The 18215-nt window shown below is 37.6% G+C and overlaps 1 protein-coding gene across 8 annotated transcripts in view; it reads left to right on the forward strand.

Moving 5' to 3' along the window:
* Positions 1 to 18215, forward strand: part of CLIP1 (CAP-Gly domain containing linker protein 1) — a 147759-nt gene that overhangs the window by 27015 nt on the left and 102529 nt on the right. For all 8 annotated transcript variants that reach the window (XM_027853480.1, XM_027853481.1, XM_027853482.1 and 5 more), the window contains exons 2-3: positions 2941 to 3136; positions 5390 to 5967. In XM_027853480.1, coding sequence (XP_027709281.1) covers positions 3052 to 3136; positions 5390 to 5967 — 663 coding nt within the window. In that variant the 5' untranslated portion in view covers positions 2941 to 3051. The remainder of the gene's footprint in view (positions 1 to 2940; positions 3137 to 5389; positions 5968 to 18215) is intronic.

The following is an 18215-nucleotide window of genomic DNA, read 5'->3' on the forward strand; positions in this document are numbered from 1 at the left end:
ACTTTGAAGTGATAGTCACTTAACAGATCTAGATACAGTAGGAACACCTGTTCATAGAACCATTGCTATCTTCTTTTCCCCAGCACCCTGAGATCCACAGGACCCTTCCATCTGACTTGCAGCTAGAACTTTCTCTTTGTGTTCTCTGTGCAGTTGGAAAGTAAGCTTATTGAGAGCAGAGACTATCTTTTCTGTTTGTATTCCCTGCTCTTAGCATGCTGATTTGCACATATAGTAAGCTTAACAAATGCTTTATTCATTCATTCATTTTTTAGTATGAATATTTCCCTGTTGTCTATGCCTTTATTATATTTGTGAGGGAAAAGCAAATGCAGGAGTTTGAGGGGGTGGTACCACCTATTTTCATTGTGGATTAAAGAAAGTCTATGAAAAGGTTGTATCTTACCTCAACATCTTACAAATTGTTTCTAGTTTGAAAAATGTACTGGCTAAACTACTTTGGCACATGATGCTTAGAATTGAGATGTGGGTACTTTATAGAAGATGAGTCTATAACATAATGTGATAGATTTTTTTCCTTTTTTTTTAAAATAATTTTTTGTTGATCTTTTATTTTTTATATCACCAGAATTTCTCTCCCTCCCCATCCCCCATCCCAGAGAGCCATCCTTTATTACAAATAATATTTTGTGACAGACTTATTAAAAACTGAGGGAGGGGAAGGAAGGAGAACTTATATATCCTAATACCCTGGGAGGTTATATATACATTTCAGTAATGGTGACATGGCCCCAAATGTTTCTGGAATACCATTTTTGTTTTTAGAAATTGCATTCAGAGACTGTGGTACATTCTTGTGAGTGCCCAGAGTAGTAACAAATTTTTGTTGTCTAGGTGGATTTGATTTTGGAGTTTAAGGTCACAAGGAGCAAAGCCTGATGGTGGCTAATCCCTAAACTATTCCAAAGACAATTCTAAGAAAAGAGGTCCAAAATGGTTTTGCTAAGATTTTTTCCCCCATACTTCTTAAATTGGTTTGTTTAAATATGGCATTGCCTACTTTAAAATGGCATGCAAAGGTGTTTCTTGGTCGTTATAGCTCCTGAGTAGCTTTAATTTCATTTAAGCAAGTTTGACATGCCATTTTTTTAATAATAATATGAAGTAGAAAATAAATTTGGGAACTAAAATCACTGATACTTAACTTTTTGCATTTTTGTTGGAAAAGACTAAATTTCATTCTTGCATTAAATCTTTGTCAGAGTTCCTTATTTTAGAATGCTAAATCTGTGTAATCTGATCAGGAGCCAGAGGAATATGCGTTAGGAAAGCTGAAGCTATAGTCTTATTGGTTTTACATTCAGACCTGCTTCTGTTATCCAAAAGCTTTGTAAGTCATAGGCAGAGACCTTAACACTGGAACTTATGTATGAATGGAATGTAAGATTGGTCCCCGAAACATAGAGGAAAAACTCTGGGCTTAGTTGGTTAACCCATTTGGGTAGAGTAATGATTCTCAAAATTCTGATCATAGAACTCTTAACTGAGGCCTCAAAGGGACCTCATTGGACCCCTATTCCTGCTTGCTACTACAATACCTTTTTTTGGGGATCAGTCAACATTTAGTTAGAGATGGGGGCCAGGTTAAAGGAATAAGCCAAGAAAGAATAGATCAGTGTTTCAAATGTAACCTCCTTCAGCTCCATTCTGCCTAATTTCAAGGGTTAGCCTTTTACACTTGAAATGAGACACTTTGTGTCATCACACTGTGTCGTCTTATCTGTGCTGGTGGTGATGATGGAAGTCGCATGGTAGCCTTACTCAATCCACCCATAATGTGATTCCTGAATTTATAACAGTAAAATGTCATTTGAGAAACAGTTTCTGATTCTGCCCCATGTTCTCTAGTAACTTCATGCAAACACTAATGTATCTTAATCTTTCATTTTGAACCAACTCACAAGCTAAATTGATGGTTCTAAACAAATATGGCCCCCGTACTCCATACTTTGAAAAACCACTGAGGTAGAGCACGTACTGTGAGGCAAGGGTTATAGTGAATTTCCATTACAACTGCAGACTCTGCTTCCAGCTGATGGAAGAGGCAATGGAATAAGAAAGGATGGATGGTTCACTATAGACCTGTACCCACTACCTACAGGAATAGGGGGGATTTCAGCCATTTTAATGTTGGACTGACTGTACGTGACTTAATCAGAGAGATTTGAACGTACCTTTTAAGGAGATCAGAAAAGGTATTATCTATGCCAGGAGCACTTAATTTTTTTTGTGTCATGGACTACATTGGTAATCTGGTGAAGCCTAAAGACCCCTTCTCAGGAAAACATTTTTGTTTTTGTTTTTTGTTTATTTGGTTTTGTTTTTGGAGAGGAATCAGTGTTAAGTGACTTGCCCAGGGTCACACAGCTAGTGAGTGTCATGTGTCTGAGTCCGGATTTGAACTCAGGTCCTCCTGACTCCAAGGCCGGTGCTCTATCCACTGTGCCACCTCGCTGCCCCAGGATAATATTTTTGTATGTACATAATAAAATGCATAGGTTTATAAAAGAAACTAATTATGTTGCAGTAATAAAAATATTTTTTAAAAAAGTTAGAGACCCCAGGTTAAGAACCTCTTCTGTAGGCTGTATATGTTATAGATATCATCAACATCATCATCATCATCATTATTATTTTGAGACTGGATTTTCCTATCTTGCCCAGGCTAGAATTACCAAAGCCAAAAATTTTCTTAAAGTGAAACACTGTCTTGATTTAAAAAAAATCCTATTCTTTTCTAGATGTTACAGGCTTGGAATTCTGAAGCAACTGCCTGCCCCTGGGTTACATTAGATGATGGCTTCCTTTTACCTCATTTGGGGAGAATGGATAGCTTTATAAATAAGTTGAGAATATAATAGTTAATGTGCTGACTTTTGGTGGTTGCTAAAAATATGCTTGTATGTTTTTTTTCTGCAGGTTTAACTTGAAGACTGACTTCAGCATAGGAGCACTTACGTTTGTATCAATGGTTGGGAAAAGATAGTGACCAGAAGCAAAGGGGAAAAACATCTCGGTGTAATAAGGAAGATGAGTATGCTAAAACCAAGTGGGCTTAAGGCCCCTACTAAGATCAGTAAGCCTGGATCTACTGCCTTGAAGACACCTGCTGCTGGTATTTTTACATTTTCATTTTTTAAGTACAATCAGATTATGGTATAATTTGAAGATACTAGTTTTAAGATCTTGATTTATATTCTCTAGTTTAAGATAAACATTTTAATTCATTGACTTTTAGAGCTGGATGTTTCCTTCATAATTTCAGACTTTACTCCTTTTGAAAAGTTTACATTTGTTGTTCAGTTTAGTTGAATTTAGTACAGTGTAATAACTGCTAACATTTATATAGTGCCTACCCTGTGCCAGGTACTGTGCTAAGCCCTTTAAATATATTATCTCATTTTATCCTTATGGCAATGCTACGAGGTAGCTACTATTATTATCATCCCCATTTACAAATGATGAAACTGAGGCAAACAGAGATTAAATTGCTTGCCAGAGTCACATAGCTAGTATCTAAGGCTGGATTTGAACTCGGGTTCTGACTTCAAGCACTGTGTCACCTAGCTCCCCCATAGGTATCATCCCTATGTAGGTGACTCCTAAATCTGTGTGTCTTAACACTAATCTCTCTCTTATCTCTTAGATAGCTCCTGTTGGATGCCCCATAAATATCATTATTTTTTCTCTTAAACCTGCCTCTCCTCGGGTACCATCATCTTTCCTGTCAGCCACATGTATAACTTGAAAGTCATCCTTGACTCCTCCTTTTCTCTCAGCATATCATTATCCAGTTAGTTGCCCTGTTTTGTCAGTTCTGTCTCCAAAACATCTCTTGCATCTTTTTCTTTCTCTACATTCATGCTTATCCTTATTGCTTCTCCTCTTCACTACTGTCAGAGCTCCCTAAGTGATCTTTCCTGTACCCAGCCCTTTCTTTCTGTAATCCATCTTCTGCATCCAAAATAACCTTTCTAAATCTGATATCTATGCAGCATTCAGTGGCTTCTTCTTGACTCCAGGATAGAATATAAACTTCTTAGCTTGGTATTTAAGGCTCTCCAGCCTTTTTTCACATGGCTCCCCTTCATGGATGGTGTTCTAGCCAAACTGGAATGCAGTACTCCATTTTCCTCTTCTCTGCCTTTACACAAACTCTGCCTTATGACTGGCATTTAATCCTTCCTCATTTCCACCTATATGAATTCTTGGCTCCCTTCGAGGTTCAGCTGGAGTGCTACCTCCTTCATGGAACTTTCCCTAGTGTCCACTCGTCTCCCCCTTCCAATTTATTAGTGCTCTCTCCCCACTTAATTTTCCTTGCACTATAATTATTTGTGTAGAGCTTGTATACCTCCATAAAATATAAGCTCCTTGAGGGTGAGAACTATTTGTTTTTGTTTTTGTATCCCTAGCACCTAGCATAAGCCCTAGCTGATACTAAATGTTTAGTGACTATTTTAACTGAATTGAAAGTATCAGCATTCTTTAAAAAAAAAAACAACCCAGCAGTTTTGTTTTGCTTTTTTAAAAAATGCTTTGTTACCTCTTTGGCTTTTCACCTCTTAAACTGCAAGCAGTTTTTAAAAAGATTAATCTCTGGCAACACTTTATATAAAAGATGAGCACTTATTGGAGATATTGTAGAAGAGATTCTAGCTTCAGGTAGACCTTAGACTAGACCTCAGAATTCCCTTCCAACTCCAGAATTTTATGACCACACTGAAAACTACACATATGTCATTGCATATCCTTCCTTCCTAAGGAGCTGTGTGGAAGAGTAGAATAATTATTACTCTTCATTCTCATAGTTCTGTTCTTATTGGTATGACTTTCATCTCTTTTTTATCTGAATAGGGGCAATTTTGGGGATGCTAGAGAGTGAATTTGTGGTTTCATTAGATAACTTCTGGTCCTGACTAACTCTAGTTAACTAATTTGTGAAGAAAAATGGAGCCAGAGATACTTTGCAAAAGATTGCTTTCCATGACCTACCTTAAGTTAAAGATTAAAGTTAGGGTTATGTTTTAAATGGAGTTGTATGAGTTTAGATAATTATTATTTTATATTTAACCTTTTCCTCTGAGAAGCTTTTGGTACTTTTCTAATCTTAACTGCAAGTAAACAGCAATCCTCACTGTCATACCTGGTAAAAGGCTTCATTAAATAGAAATTAAAGTGAAGCCTTTTCTTATATTTTTGTCCTTCTCCCCACTTGGAAAACAAAAATAAAAAAAATTATATGTACCAGAAACAGAACGGACTGTTTTGCTTTCTGCAATGTATGTGCTTTTGATTCTGGACTGTATATGCGTAAGTATTAGGCTTGATCTCTGCTGATATTATCTTCTTTTTTTTCCTGCTGTAGCTCCAGGTCCAGTAGAAAAGGCAATATCCATCGATAAAACATCAAGTACACCATCCCCTGAGACTCATGAAGAGTTTGTGGATGACTTTCGAGTTGGGGAACGTGTTTGGGTAAATGGCAACAAGCCTGGATTCATCCAGTTTCTTGGGGAAACACAATTTGCACCAGGCCAGTGGGCTGGAATTGTGTTGGATGAACCAATTGGCAAGAATGATGGATCAGTGGCAGGAATTCGGTATTTCCAGTGTGAACCTTTAAAGGGCATCTTTACAAGGCCTTCAAAGCTGACGAGGAAAGTGCTGACAGAAGATGAAGCCAATGGCATGCAGGCTGCTCCTGCTTCCAGAGCCACATCCCCTCTCTCCACTTCCATGATCAGCATGGCATCCTCATCTCCAGCTGCACCTTCCCCATCCAGTATACCCCATAAAGTTTCCCAGCCCATAGCTAAGGAATCTTCTACTACTACTCAGATCAGCAATCTCACCAAAACAGCTAGTGAGTCCATCTCCAACCTTTCTGAAGCTGGGTCCATAAAGAAAGGGGAAAGAGAGCTGAAAATTGGTGATCGAGTCTTGGTAAGTTTGAAACATTGTGCTGATGGAGTCCTGTTCATACACAGTGAATGCTGCTCTGTGACATTAGAGTCATTTTTTGAGGAATGATGGTGCTTTTGTCCTCGAACTTAGGTTTATTATTACATTTTGTGGTTGTTCAGTTAGAACAAGTTTGTAAGGAAACAAATTAGAACATAATTGTAGCCTGGGTAATTGATGCACAAATTTTCAAAGATTCATTTTGGGTTTTCCCCATTGATTTAGCCAGGAGAAAAGCATTAAATATTTACTAAATGTAGTTATTAATTACCTTTCTGTGTAAGGCACTACTATGTGTAAGGTACTATGATAGCTTCTGAGGATTCAGAGATAAAAATGAAAAAGTCTCTGCCTTCAAGGAGTATCCATTCTACTAGAGGAATGCAGTGTGTACGTAGATGAGATAACATAGCTACTATATTTGACAGACTGCTTAGCATTCGTTATCACCCCACTCTACCACCTCCTGTCCCTTTGAGAGAAGAGTAGGGAGAAGGCCTATTTATGAAACCAACATCTGTCATTGCATTTACTGCTTTTTAATATTCTTTTTGTTCATATTATTGTATATATTCTTTTGATTGTTTTCTTCACTCTGTATTAGTTCATATACATTTTCCTATGTTGCTCTGAATTCCTTGCATTTGTCTTTTCTTATGGTGCAGTGATATTGCATTACCTTCAGTTTATTTAACTATTCTCTAATCTCTAGGTTCTCTTACTGATTTTTGCTTTTTTCCTACTAAAAACCTTTCTATGACTATTTTGATCTGTATATGAATTTATGTTATGTATGATATGTATATTTTTCTATGAATATTTTGACATGGGCTTGAAAGCATTCTTTTAGAGGCCATCCAGTATGAACTATTCAATATGTAGAAGAGAAAACTGAGACCTGAAGAACTAAAGTAACATGTCCAAGGTTCCAAAGAGAGTGCTAGAGCTAGGATTAGAACCTAGGTTTTGAGACCCGGATGGGTGGAGCCAAGATGGCAGAGGGAAAGCAGTGACTGTTTGAGCTCTCTCCCAAAGCCCTCCAAATACCTAAAAAAATGGCTCTAAACAAATTCTAAAGCAGCAGAACCCACAAAAAGACAGAGTGAAACAAATTTCCAGCCAAAGACAGCCTGGATGTTTGATTGGAAACGTATATCACGCCGGGTGAGGAGAGGAGCACAGTTCAGTGTGGGCGTGTGGGCGTGTGGGTGTGTGGGCGCGCAGGCTGCAGCGACCCTGGAGCAGGCCTCAGAAGACTGAATTGCAGGCAGCTGTGGCAGTTTCCAGACTTCTCAACCCCTGAACGCCAAAGACAACTTAGAAGGTCAGTGGGAAAAGTCTGTGACTGCGGTGAGAGAAGGAGCTAGGTCTCAGCTGCAAGTCTTGAGCGCGGCGGGCCACGGCTTTTTCCTGAGCTTCTGGCCCACAGACTGAAGGGGAATCGAGTGGCTGATCAGAGGAGGATTGCAGGGATCTCTTTGCCAGTGCTGAGGCAGGAATCTCTTGTTTTGCCTGTGCTTGGATCTGGGTCACAGTTCTGAGGAGCGGCCCTGGGACAAGAAGGAACGCTGGTGCAGTAGAGCTTGTTGTGGTGGTGGAGAGAAAACACCTCGCCCCTTATCATACCACCTTGGAAGAACTGAAAATTTACAGGTCCCTAGAAGTACCTCTGAAAACAGCTGTACAAACCCTCGAAGCTTGGGACAGTACACTCTTCACACTGGAAGCAGACTTTTACCTTAACAAAGAGTTTAAAACTCAAGTAATTGGCCAGGATCATGAGTAAGCAGTGCAAAAAGAGTCAGACTATATTATCTTACTTTGGTGACAAAGAAGATCAAAACATACAACCAGAAGAAGACAACAAAGCCAAAGCTCCTACATCCAAAGCCTCCAAGAAAAATGTGAATCCGTCCCAGGCTGTGAAAGAGCTCAAAAGGGATTTTGAGAAGAAAGTAAGAGAAGTAGAGGAAAAACTGAGAATGATGCAAGAAAATCATGAAAAACAAGTCAACAGCTTGCTGAAGGAGACCCAAAAAAATACTGAAGAAAATAACACCTTAAAAAAATATCCTAACCCAAATGGAAAAAGAGGTCCAAAAAGCCAATGAAGAAAAGAATGCCCTAAAAAGCAAAATTGGCTAAATGGAAAAGGAAGTCCAAAATATTACTGAAGAAAATACTTCCTTAAAAATTAGAATAGAGCAGTTGGAAGCTAGTGACTTTATGAGAAATCAAGACACTGTAAAACAAATCCAAAAGAATGAAAAATTAGAAAACAAAGTGAAATATCTCATTGGAAAAACAACTGACCTGGAAAATAGATCCAGGAGAGAGAATTTAAAAATTATTGGACTACCTGAAAGCCATGATCAAAAAAAGAGCCTAGACATCATCTTTCAAGAAATTATCAAGGAAAACTGTCCTGATATTTTAGAACCAAAGGGCAAAATAGAAATTGAAAGAATCCACCGATCTCCTCCTGAAAGAGATCCCCAAAGGAAAACTCCCAGGAATATTGTAGCCAAATTCCAGAGTTCCCAGGTCAAGGAGAAAATATTACAAGCAGCCAGAAAGAAGCAATTCAAGTATTGTGGAAACACAGTCAGGATAACACAAAATTTAGCTGCTTCTACATTAAGGGACCGCAGGGCATGGAATATAATATTCCGGAGAGCAAAGGAGATAGGATTACAGCCAAGAATCACCTACCCAGCAAAACTGAGTATAATCCTGCAGGGTAAAAAATGGTCATTCAGTGAAATAGAGGACTTCCAAGCATTCTTGATGAAAAGACCAGAGTTGAATAGAAAATTTGATTTTCAAATACAAGACTCGAGTAGAACATGAAGAGGTAAACAGGAAAGAGAAAATCGTAAGAGACTTATTAAGGTTGAACTGTTTACATTCCTGCATGGAAAGATGATATTTGTAACTCATGAGACCTTTGTCAGTATTAGGGTAGTTGGAGGGGGAAAAATTATATGTACGTATATATAGATATAAGATAGATAGAGGGCATAGGGTGAGTTGGAAATGAAGGGGTCATATCTGGAGAATAAAATTAAGGGGTGAGAGAGGAATATACTAGGAGGAGGAGAAAGGGAGAGGTAGAACGGGGTAAATTATCCCACACACAAAAAAAAAAAACAGAAGCGAAAAGGCTCTTACAGTGGAGGGGAAATGGGAAGGTGAGAGGGAATGAGTGAATCTTATTCTCATAGTGTTTGACTTAAGGAGGGTATAACATACACACTCAATTGGGTGTGGAAATCTGTCTTACCCTACAGGAAAACAGGGGGGGAAGGGGACAAGAGAGTAGGGGCATGATAGAGATGAGGGCAGATTGGGAAAGGGAGTAATCAGAAGCAAATACTTCTGAGGAGGGACAGGGTCAAAAGAAAGAATAGAATAAATGGGTGGGCGGGATAGGGTTAAGGGAAATAGAGTTAGTTTTTCACAGCATGTCTACTATGGAAGTGTTTTGCATAACTGCACATATATAACCTATATTTAGTTGCTTGCCTTATCAATGAGGGTGGGGGGGGAGGAAGGGAGAAAATTTGGAACCCAAAGTTTAAAAAACACATGTTTAAAAAAAAATGTTTTCACATGCAACTGGGAAATAAGAAATACAGGAAATGGGGTGTAGAAATCCATCCTGCCCTACAGGAAAATTGAAGGGGAAGGAGATAAGAGAAGGGGAGGAGAGATAGAAGGGAAGGCGGACTAGGGGAAGGGGTATTTAGAATGCATGCCATCTTGGGGTGGGGGGAGGGGCGAGATGGGGTGAAAATTTGGAACTCAAAATCTTGTGGAAGTAAATGTTGAAAACAAAAAAATAAATAAAAAATTACCATTTAAAAAAAAAAAACCCAGGTTTCTAGATTCTCAGTCCAGTGCTTTTTCTGCCACAGTATGTGGCCTCTTGCGTACCTTTGACTCCCATACTTGTAGGAGGCCTTTAATGCCTATTATTTTCTAAGGGGTTAGAAGAAACCAGGGCTGAGAAGTTAATATCTTGGCTTCAAGGTCAGTAGATTTCTCTTTTTACTCTTATTAAAGACGATGAAGAACTGATGCTTCTAGGATTTAAGGCTATTTTCTTTTTTTAAAAAGCCTTTCATTTAGATATAGTACACAGCTCCACTCCACGGAGTTTCTTGTCCTAAATTGCAACATGGTAGCTGCCTTCTCCATGTAATAATACGTTTTTATATCTTTAACTGGCTTTGTGGCAGACACACAATTGTGTTTTTGTGAGCAACCTTATGTTTTTTTTTAAACCTTATTTATCCTCATTTTGGATGAAATGACATGCAATGCATTAGACCCATAGTTGGAGAATAAAATGAGACTGCCTTCCTTGTGCACCTAGTGCTTAGCCCAGTGCCTGACACACAGTAAACCCTAAATAAGTGCTTGGTAACTTTACTTTCTACTAGTGTTGTTGGACTTATCACTAGGGAATTTGCATTATTATAAGAATGACATGTCATTTTTTTTTGGCAAGCTATGAATACTAATTTTTATTTATTTTCGTAATTTTGTTCTTTGCTATAACAAGTTAATTGGTCTGATTATATGTAGCTCATTTGAAAGTAACTAGAACATCAGGGTTACTGCTGTTTCTTACATAGGTTCCACTGTTGGTTAAATTTTTGATGGTTTTTAAGGCAATTGAATAGTAACTTTTTAAATGTAGGTATTAAAATTGTGGATGTTTTTATGCCAGCCTGTTTAATAGGCTGCTCAGTTTGGCACTGGGTGGCCTATTCCAGAAGAGAATAATAACAAGTAAACTGTATCTTGTAAGCAGAGAAAATTTAGTCAAAGCCTTCATCCCTTTGGACTTGTTTCTCTAAATGAATTCTCTTCCCATCTCTAGCAAGTGTTTCCTAAAAGAACACAATTCATTTCTAATATATGGCATTGTAGATAGGAAAAGATGAGTTAAATCCTGCTTCTTACATTTATTAGCTGTGAACCTGTGTAAGTCACTTAACCTCATAGAACCTCAGTTTCCTTATCTTTAAAGTGGAGGTACCAGTTAACAGTGTAGTATAGTAGTAACTATAGTTGTAGTAAACTTAGGTGCAGTGGATGGAGTATGGGGAATATGTTTCTCAAATTTATAAAATAAGTCAGTAGACAAATGTGATTCTCTTTCTGGGATAAATGCCTCAACTATTTTTAAAAGTATGTTCCATGATTGGCAGCAACTGGAGAATGAGGATGTAAGTTGCTAGTAAGAGTTTCTTGAACTGCATGGATAGTTATCAGTCAGCAAACATTTATTAAGTGCCTACTTAGCAACAGACACTATGCTAGGTATTGGGGAAAAAAAAGAAAAAAAACAGTTCCTGTCTTCAACAAACTTAAATTCTTTTTTTTTATAGCCCTTTTTATTTTTTTATTATTAAGTTTTAGTTTTAATTTATGGAATAAAACAAGCATTTTCATAACATAGTACAATAAGAAAAGATGATTACACATGAAACTACAAATCTGCTATGCACAACTTGTATTCTTTTCAAATATACAACAAAATTATCATGTAAATTTCTTTTTTCTTCCCCCTACCAATCCTATAGATGGCTACCATTAGACACAAATAGGTATATATATGTAAAATTATTCTATACATACTTCTGTTTATCAGTTCTTTCTCTGGATGCAGGCAGTGTCTTTCTTCATAATAACACGTACACATTTAAGTATTTCAAATCAAGTTGACAAGTCAACAAACATTTATTAAAGCTTATTATATGTTAGGCTCTGTGCTCAGCTGAAAGACAGTCTCTACCCTCAAGGAGCTTACTTTCTTTATTTTATTTTATTTTTTTTTGGCGAGGCAGTTGGGGTTAAGTGACTTGCCCAGGGTCACACAGCTAGTAAGTGTCAAGTGTCTGGTCTGAGACCAGATTTTGAACTCAGGTCCTCCTGACTCCAGGGCCAGTGCTATATCCACTGCTATATCTAACTGTCTGAGGAGCCTACTTTCTAATAGGGGAAGAAGGAAACTGAATGGAAAATGAAGAGAGGTGGTAGAATACCTACTTGCACAGGGGAATGGTAAAGTTTAGAAGATCAGGAACATAAGTTGTAAAGGAATGAACAGGTGGCTGGTCTGGGTGTCATTCTTAAAATGGATCTTTTGGGAGAAGCCAGCCGGTCAGAGGAAGAAGTTACAAGGGCAGAGGATAGTTGAAGTGTGAGAAGCCAGGGGTGGAGTGAACTTATTTACAGGGTGAAAAAGTTTCTGAGGCATGGTAGACAAAGTTCATACAGACAGTCAAGAGTGCGACCTGGAGAGGGATGGAAGGATAAGCATTTTTCTGTCTTTTGTAAGTTATTACACAGCTGACACTTTGTGTCGTGACCTTAGAGATTATGTTTCAGAGATATAAGTGAGAGTTTCGAGAGCCGTTCCTAATTCCAAGAGTTTTTGAGATGGTTGTTCTTCTTTTCTCTGTTTTATAAGCTGTTAATTTTAAAACCCATTTGGTTCATGCCAGAGTTGTTTGGTTGCTTATCTTTTCAATGTAGCAATCAATGATCCATAGGCATTAGAACTGAAATAATCTAGTTCAACGTCTTCCTTTTATAGATGAGGAAAGTGAAGTCAAAAAGTAGTAGATTTACCCAAAGTTACACAGCTGATAAGTGGTAAAGTTGAATTGGAGCTGTTTTTGAAAAGTTCTCCTGATTAGTTATATGATTAGATATTGAAGTATTAGACCACAGAATCTTATACTTGGTCAAAAGTTTGTTGTCCTTGTTTTCCTGCCTTTTGACTATGAGAATATAGAGAATGAAGTGTACTTTTTTTGTCTAGTAAATACTTTTTTTTAATTTAAATTTTTATTGATATCATTGTTTTCAAATCGTCTGCATTTCCCAGTATATTGGTTTGATCATCCCCCACCTCTAACCCTCAGACCACGGTACCTGTTTAAATCTTATTTTTAGGCATATTTTGTGAATGTCAAAAAAGCACCTATTAGTATCTGTCCTTTTATATTCATGTGTGTGACATCATCAATTTGGTACTGAAAAGGCACATTGTATACAAGGAAGATTGGGGCTTGTTGCCATTCCTGCTCCCAGGTTAAGAACTTTGGGCAGCCTACTGGACTGGGAACTTTGGGACTTGCTGTCCTTTGAAGTAGGTTGCTAAGAGGAACAGCTAAAATTCAGTTAATTTCAACCAATATTAATGTGTACCTTTTTTTTTTTACCTGTGTCATGTTTCCTAACTTGTATTTCAACCTAGGAATAACTTCTCACTTAAATATCATCTTAGATGTATTTTTTCAACACATTTACAAAAGTTTCCTGAGCCTGAACCTTTCTCTAGCTTTTGATCAACTGCATGAAACCAAGTTGAGCTTTGTTGATTTTTTGCTTTGGGTTAAATATAGAGCTCAGTAAACAAACCTGGTCCTTGATTGATAAAGTACTTTATATGGGATCTTCTGAGGTGTCCTCTTATATGACGATACTCAGAATGGTAAATAGTCACTTGGAAAGAAGCAGCTTTAATGCTGTGGTCATTGTTTCCATTTTGAGAAGTATTTGAGTAATTTTGTTGTTGAATGAAGTTATTATCACTCTAAGCATTTTTTCATTTAAGTTAACATTTTACCTAGATCCAGATATCCAAAATTCTCAGAAAAACCTAATATTTACTTGATTATTCTTTAAGTTTAACATCTAGCAGGAGTGGCAAAACTTAGTTTTGAAACTACAAGACTAACTGTAGAAACTTTCGAACCATCTTAATGGTTCAAGATTTGGAAAAGGGATGCAGCTCGTAGCATAAGTTATCCTCTGTTATCTCTTTACTATTCTTACTGGAACCACCTTAATTCATATCTGCATAGCCTCCTTGCCCTAGTCTTTCTCTGGTTATAGCTGTACAACACCCTGCTATGAGAGATCAAGGAAGCATAGCATTGATGTTACTATCATGCTTTAAAAAAAAAAAAGCCTTTAATGAATAGCAAATTGAATTTCAGACCTACTGTGTGCAAAACTCTATTTTAGAGAGGTATTGGGGATAGAAAGATGGAAAAATTATGTAGTTCTGTCACTAAGAGATGTGTACATATTCTACTAAGGTAGATTGTAAGTTTCTTGGGAGTCAGTTTTGCATTGTGGAAATAGGGCTTGAACATGGAGTTAGGAAACCTGAATTTTAATTCTGTATTAGGCATACTAGTTGGGTGACCAAGAATGGGGCCCTTGAACTCTTAATTTCTTCATCTGTAAAATGATGTACCTCCTATCTCAGAGGGTTATTGTGTGTGTGTATGGCTTGTTCTTAAGGAAGAATACAATATATGACCAGGTAATTATGATAGAAAGTGGAGCATGAAAAATAAAGGCAGAGGAGAGATCCAGATGCAAAATAAATTTGAGGCTGGAAAAGATGTAGTCTGAGGGGGCACTCAGCTAAGGCTTCATATAGAAGGCAGTATCTGAGGTGATGGCGGAGAGAGAAGATTTTGATAGGTGGAGATTAGGAAAGAGTGCTTTCCAGAGGAATAGCCAAATTGAGTTCTGAAAAGTTAATGGCTTTCAGGCAGCTTGGTGGATAGACCACCAGCCCTGGAGTCAGGAGGACCTGAGTTCAAATGTGGCCTCAGACACATAACACTCACTAGCTGTGTGCCTCTGGGCAAGTCGCTTAATCCCAACTGCCTCACCAAAAACAAACAAACAAACAAACAAAAATTGATGGCTTCTTATTACCTGTTGAGTAACGTCTGGACTCACCTAGCTGCCTGGCATTTAAGACCTTTCATGACTTAGCAGCAAACATACCTTTTTAGATTTATCTTCTGTTATTCCCCATCTCATACCGAGATTAGGAAATCTGAAGTCCTCCTGACTCTTGGCCTGTGTCTGTGTGCTTTTGCTCACAGCTCTCCTCTAAGTTTGTTCTTCCCTCCCACATTCCTAAATGGTAAACTTTGTGTTATAGTGGATTGGGAGCCAGCTGCTAGTCAGGAAGACCTCCCTGATTTCAGTTCCTGCTTCTGGCGGGGGTTAGGTGACCAAGGGCTGAAGTCACTTGACCACATGGGTCCAAGGTAACTCTCTAAGACTATAAGGTACAGATCTGCATTGGTAAAGGGAACTTATTCTCTAGGTGTTCCCTACAACAGTGATATCACAGATCTGGGCTCCCCTCCCCTCAAACAAAACAAAACATCCCTTGGTTGTAGCTTGAAATTTGGGGAATAATTGAACTCAAGTAGCCTCCATGTTGAGGCACATTTCCCACCTGATGAACAGGTTGTGTTCAGCTGGTTGGTTTGTTTAGTTGTTTGGAACTTTGAACAAAGAACCCAGAAAAACAATGTAGGCGGTCAGATTCCAGGTTAGTCTATACAAATAGATTTAATGTATCATATAATGGAATAATTTCAGCTATAAGGTAGGTGTGGCACCTTTGTTATGTGGGTTGGGCTGGTATTCCTTGGCTTGGCTTCCTTGCTATCTGAGGTGTAAAAGGCCCAACCTATGGGGAATTGGTGTTGGTGTTGCTACTCTCTTTTTACATTTATTTACAGTTCATCTAATTCATATCTTAATACATGGTTAGTTTTCGTAAAAGTTTTATGTGATTCTGAGAAATATGTGTATGTTTTGATGTTGCCATTTAGAAGGTACCACAAGTCTTTTAGCTCTAATTTGTCCAGAAGTTTGTTCAAGTCTCTATTTACCGTTTTGTTTCTGTTGTGTAGTTGTTGTTTCTTCTGTTAGATATGTCTAATTTAGGAAGAGGAATATTAAAATCTTTTTTCTAATAATGTCATTTTCTCTGTGTTAATGCAGTTGCTTTATTTCTCCCTTTATGAATTTTGGAGCATATGTGGAACATTTGGACCATTGCTGTTGATACTGGTTTGTTGTTTGTGGTTCCTTTCAGCGTAATGTAATTCCTTATTTATGTCTGTCTACATCATGAATTTTTGTTTCTACTTTGATAGCGTGATCACAACTCCTGCTTTTTTGGATTCACCTGGTGCATAGTAAATTTTATTCTAGACTCTCATTTTTAATCTGCATATGTCTTTTGATTTTTAGATGTCTTTCTTTTTCCCCTTATATAAAATATTCTATTTTCAAGCATCTATAATAAGTAGACTTATGGATATCAAATCCCATTAGCATGAATGAGATCTAAGAGAATGTCAAATTATCTAGTCTTATTTTTAAAAATGGTATCTTGTTTTTTTCCCAATTACATGTCAAGACTATTCTTAGCATTTATTTTTACAAGATTTTGAGTTCCAAATTTTTCTTCCTCCCCTCTTCCTAAATTGGTAGGCAATTTGATTTAGGTTATATGTGTTATATCGTGTAAAACATTTTCATATTAGTCACACTTGTGAAAGAAGAAACATAAAAAGGAAAAAAAACATACAAAAAAGAATAAAATAAGTGAAAAAAACATGCTTCAATCTGCATTCAGAGTCTATCAGTTCTTTACCTGGATGTGTATAACATTTTCCTTTATGAATCCTTTGTACTTGTCTTGTATCATTGTGTTGCTGAGAAGAGCTGAGTCATTCATCGATGATCATCACACAGTATTACTGATACTGTGGGCAATGTTTTGCTGGTTCTGCTCATTTCACTTTGCGTCAGTTCTTACAAGTCTTTCCAGGTTTTCCTGAAATCTGTCGGTTCACTATTTCTTATTACACAATAGTATTCCATTACATTCATATACCACAGCTTGTTCAGCCATTCCCCAATTGATGGACATCCCCTCAATTTCCAATATTTTGCTATCACAAAAAGGGCTGCTATAAATATTTGCATATGTAGGGCCTTTTCCCCTTCTTATGATCTCTTTGGGATACAGACCTAGAAGTGGTATTGCTGAATCAAAGGCTATGCACAATTTCATTGCCCTTTGGGCATAGTTCCAAATTGTTCTCCAGAGTTGTTCTCCACCAAAATGCATTAGCATCCCAGTTTTTCCACATCTTCTCCAACATTTATCATTTTCCTTTTTTGTCATATTAGCCAGTCTGATAGATGTGAAGTGATAGCTCAGAGTTGTTTTAATTTTCATTTCTCTGATCAGAAGTGATTTAGATTTTGTCATATGCCTATAGATAGTTTTGATTTCTTATTCTGAAAATTGCCTGTTCATTTATCAGTTGGGGAATGGCTTGTATTCTTATAAATTTGACTCAGTTCTCTGTATTTGAGAAATGAGGTCTTCATTAGAGACATTTGCTGTAAAGATTGTTTTTTAGCTTTCTGCTTTCCTTCTAATCTTGGTTGCACTGGTTTTGTTTGTGCAAAACTTTTAATTTAATATAATCAAAATTATTTTACTATCTCGTTTGGTCATTGTCTATGGTACCTTTTAACAAGATGTGGTTTCCTGCCTTATCTCTTTTAATTAGGTCTACTTTTGCTTTTGGTTTGTCTGAGATCAGGATTGCTACCCCTGCTTTTTTTTGTTTCACTTCAGCTGAAGCATAATAGATTCTGCTCCAGCCCCTTACCTTTATTTATTCTGTGTGTCTCTCTGCTTCAGGTATGTTTCTTGTAAACAGCACATTGTAGGATTCTGGTTTTTGATCCCCTCTGCTATCCGCTTCTGTTTTATGGGAGAGTTCATCTCATTCACATTCACAGTAATGATTACTGTGTGTTTTCTTTCCATCCTATTTTTCCTCCTGTTTGTCCTCTCTCTCCTTTCACCCTTTCCCTCCTTAATAGTGTTTTGCTTCTGTCCACTGGCTCCCTTGGTCTGCCCTCTCTTCTGTCAGTTCCCCCCATCCTTTACTTGATCTCCTCCTCTCCTACTTTTCTGTCAGGTAAGATAGATTTCTATATTCATTAATATATATTCTATATATCTGATTGCATATATTATTCTCTCTTTGAGGCAATACTGATGAGAGTAAGGTTCAAGCAATGCCCATCGCCCACCCTCACATCTTTCCCTCCACTGTAATAGGTTTTTGTGCCTCTTCACGTGAAGTAAGTTACCCTGTTTTCCCTCTCCCCTCCTTCTGCACCCAGTGTACTCCTCTTTTGCATGCATGCCTTAATTTTTTTATGTCAATCCCTCAAATTCACCTTACACCCATACCCTCTGTCTATGTATGTTCCTTCTAGCTGTATTATTAGTGGTACAATTTTTAAAAATTACAAGTATCTTCTTCCCAGGAAAGGAAACCTCAGGTTTGCCC

This window comes from Vombatus ursinus, unplaced genomic scaffold (assembly GCF_900497805.2).
Source record: "Vombatus ursinus unplaced genomic scaffold, bare-nosed wombat genome assembly UNPS02009994.1, whole genome shotgun sequence".
Taxonomy (NCBI): domain Eukaryota; kingdom Metazoa; phylum Chordata; class Mammalia; order Diprotodontia; family Vombatidae; genus Vombatus; species Vombatus ursinus.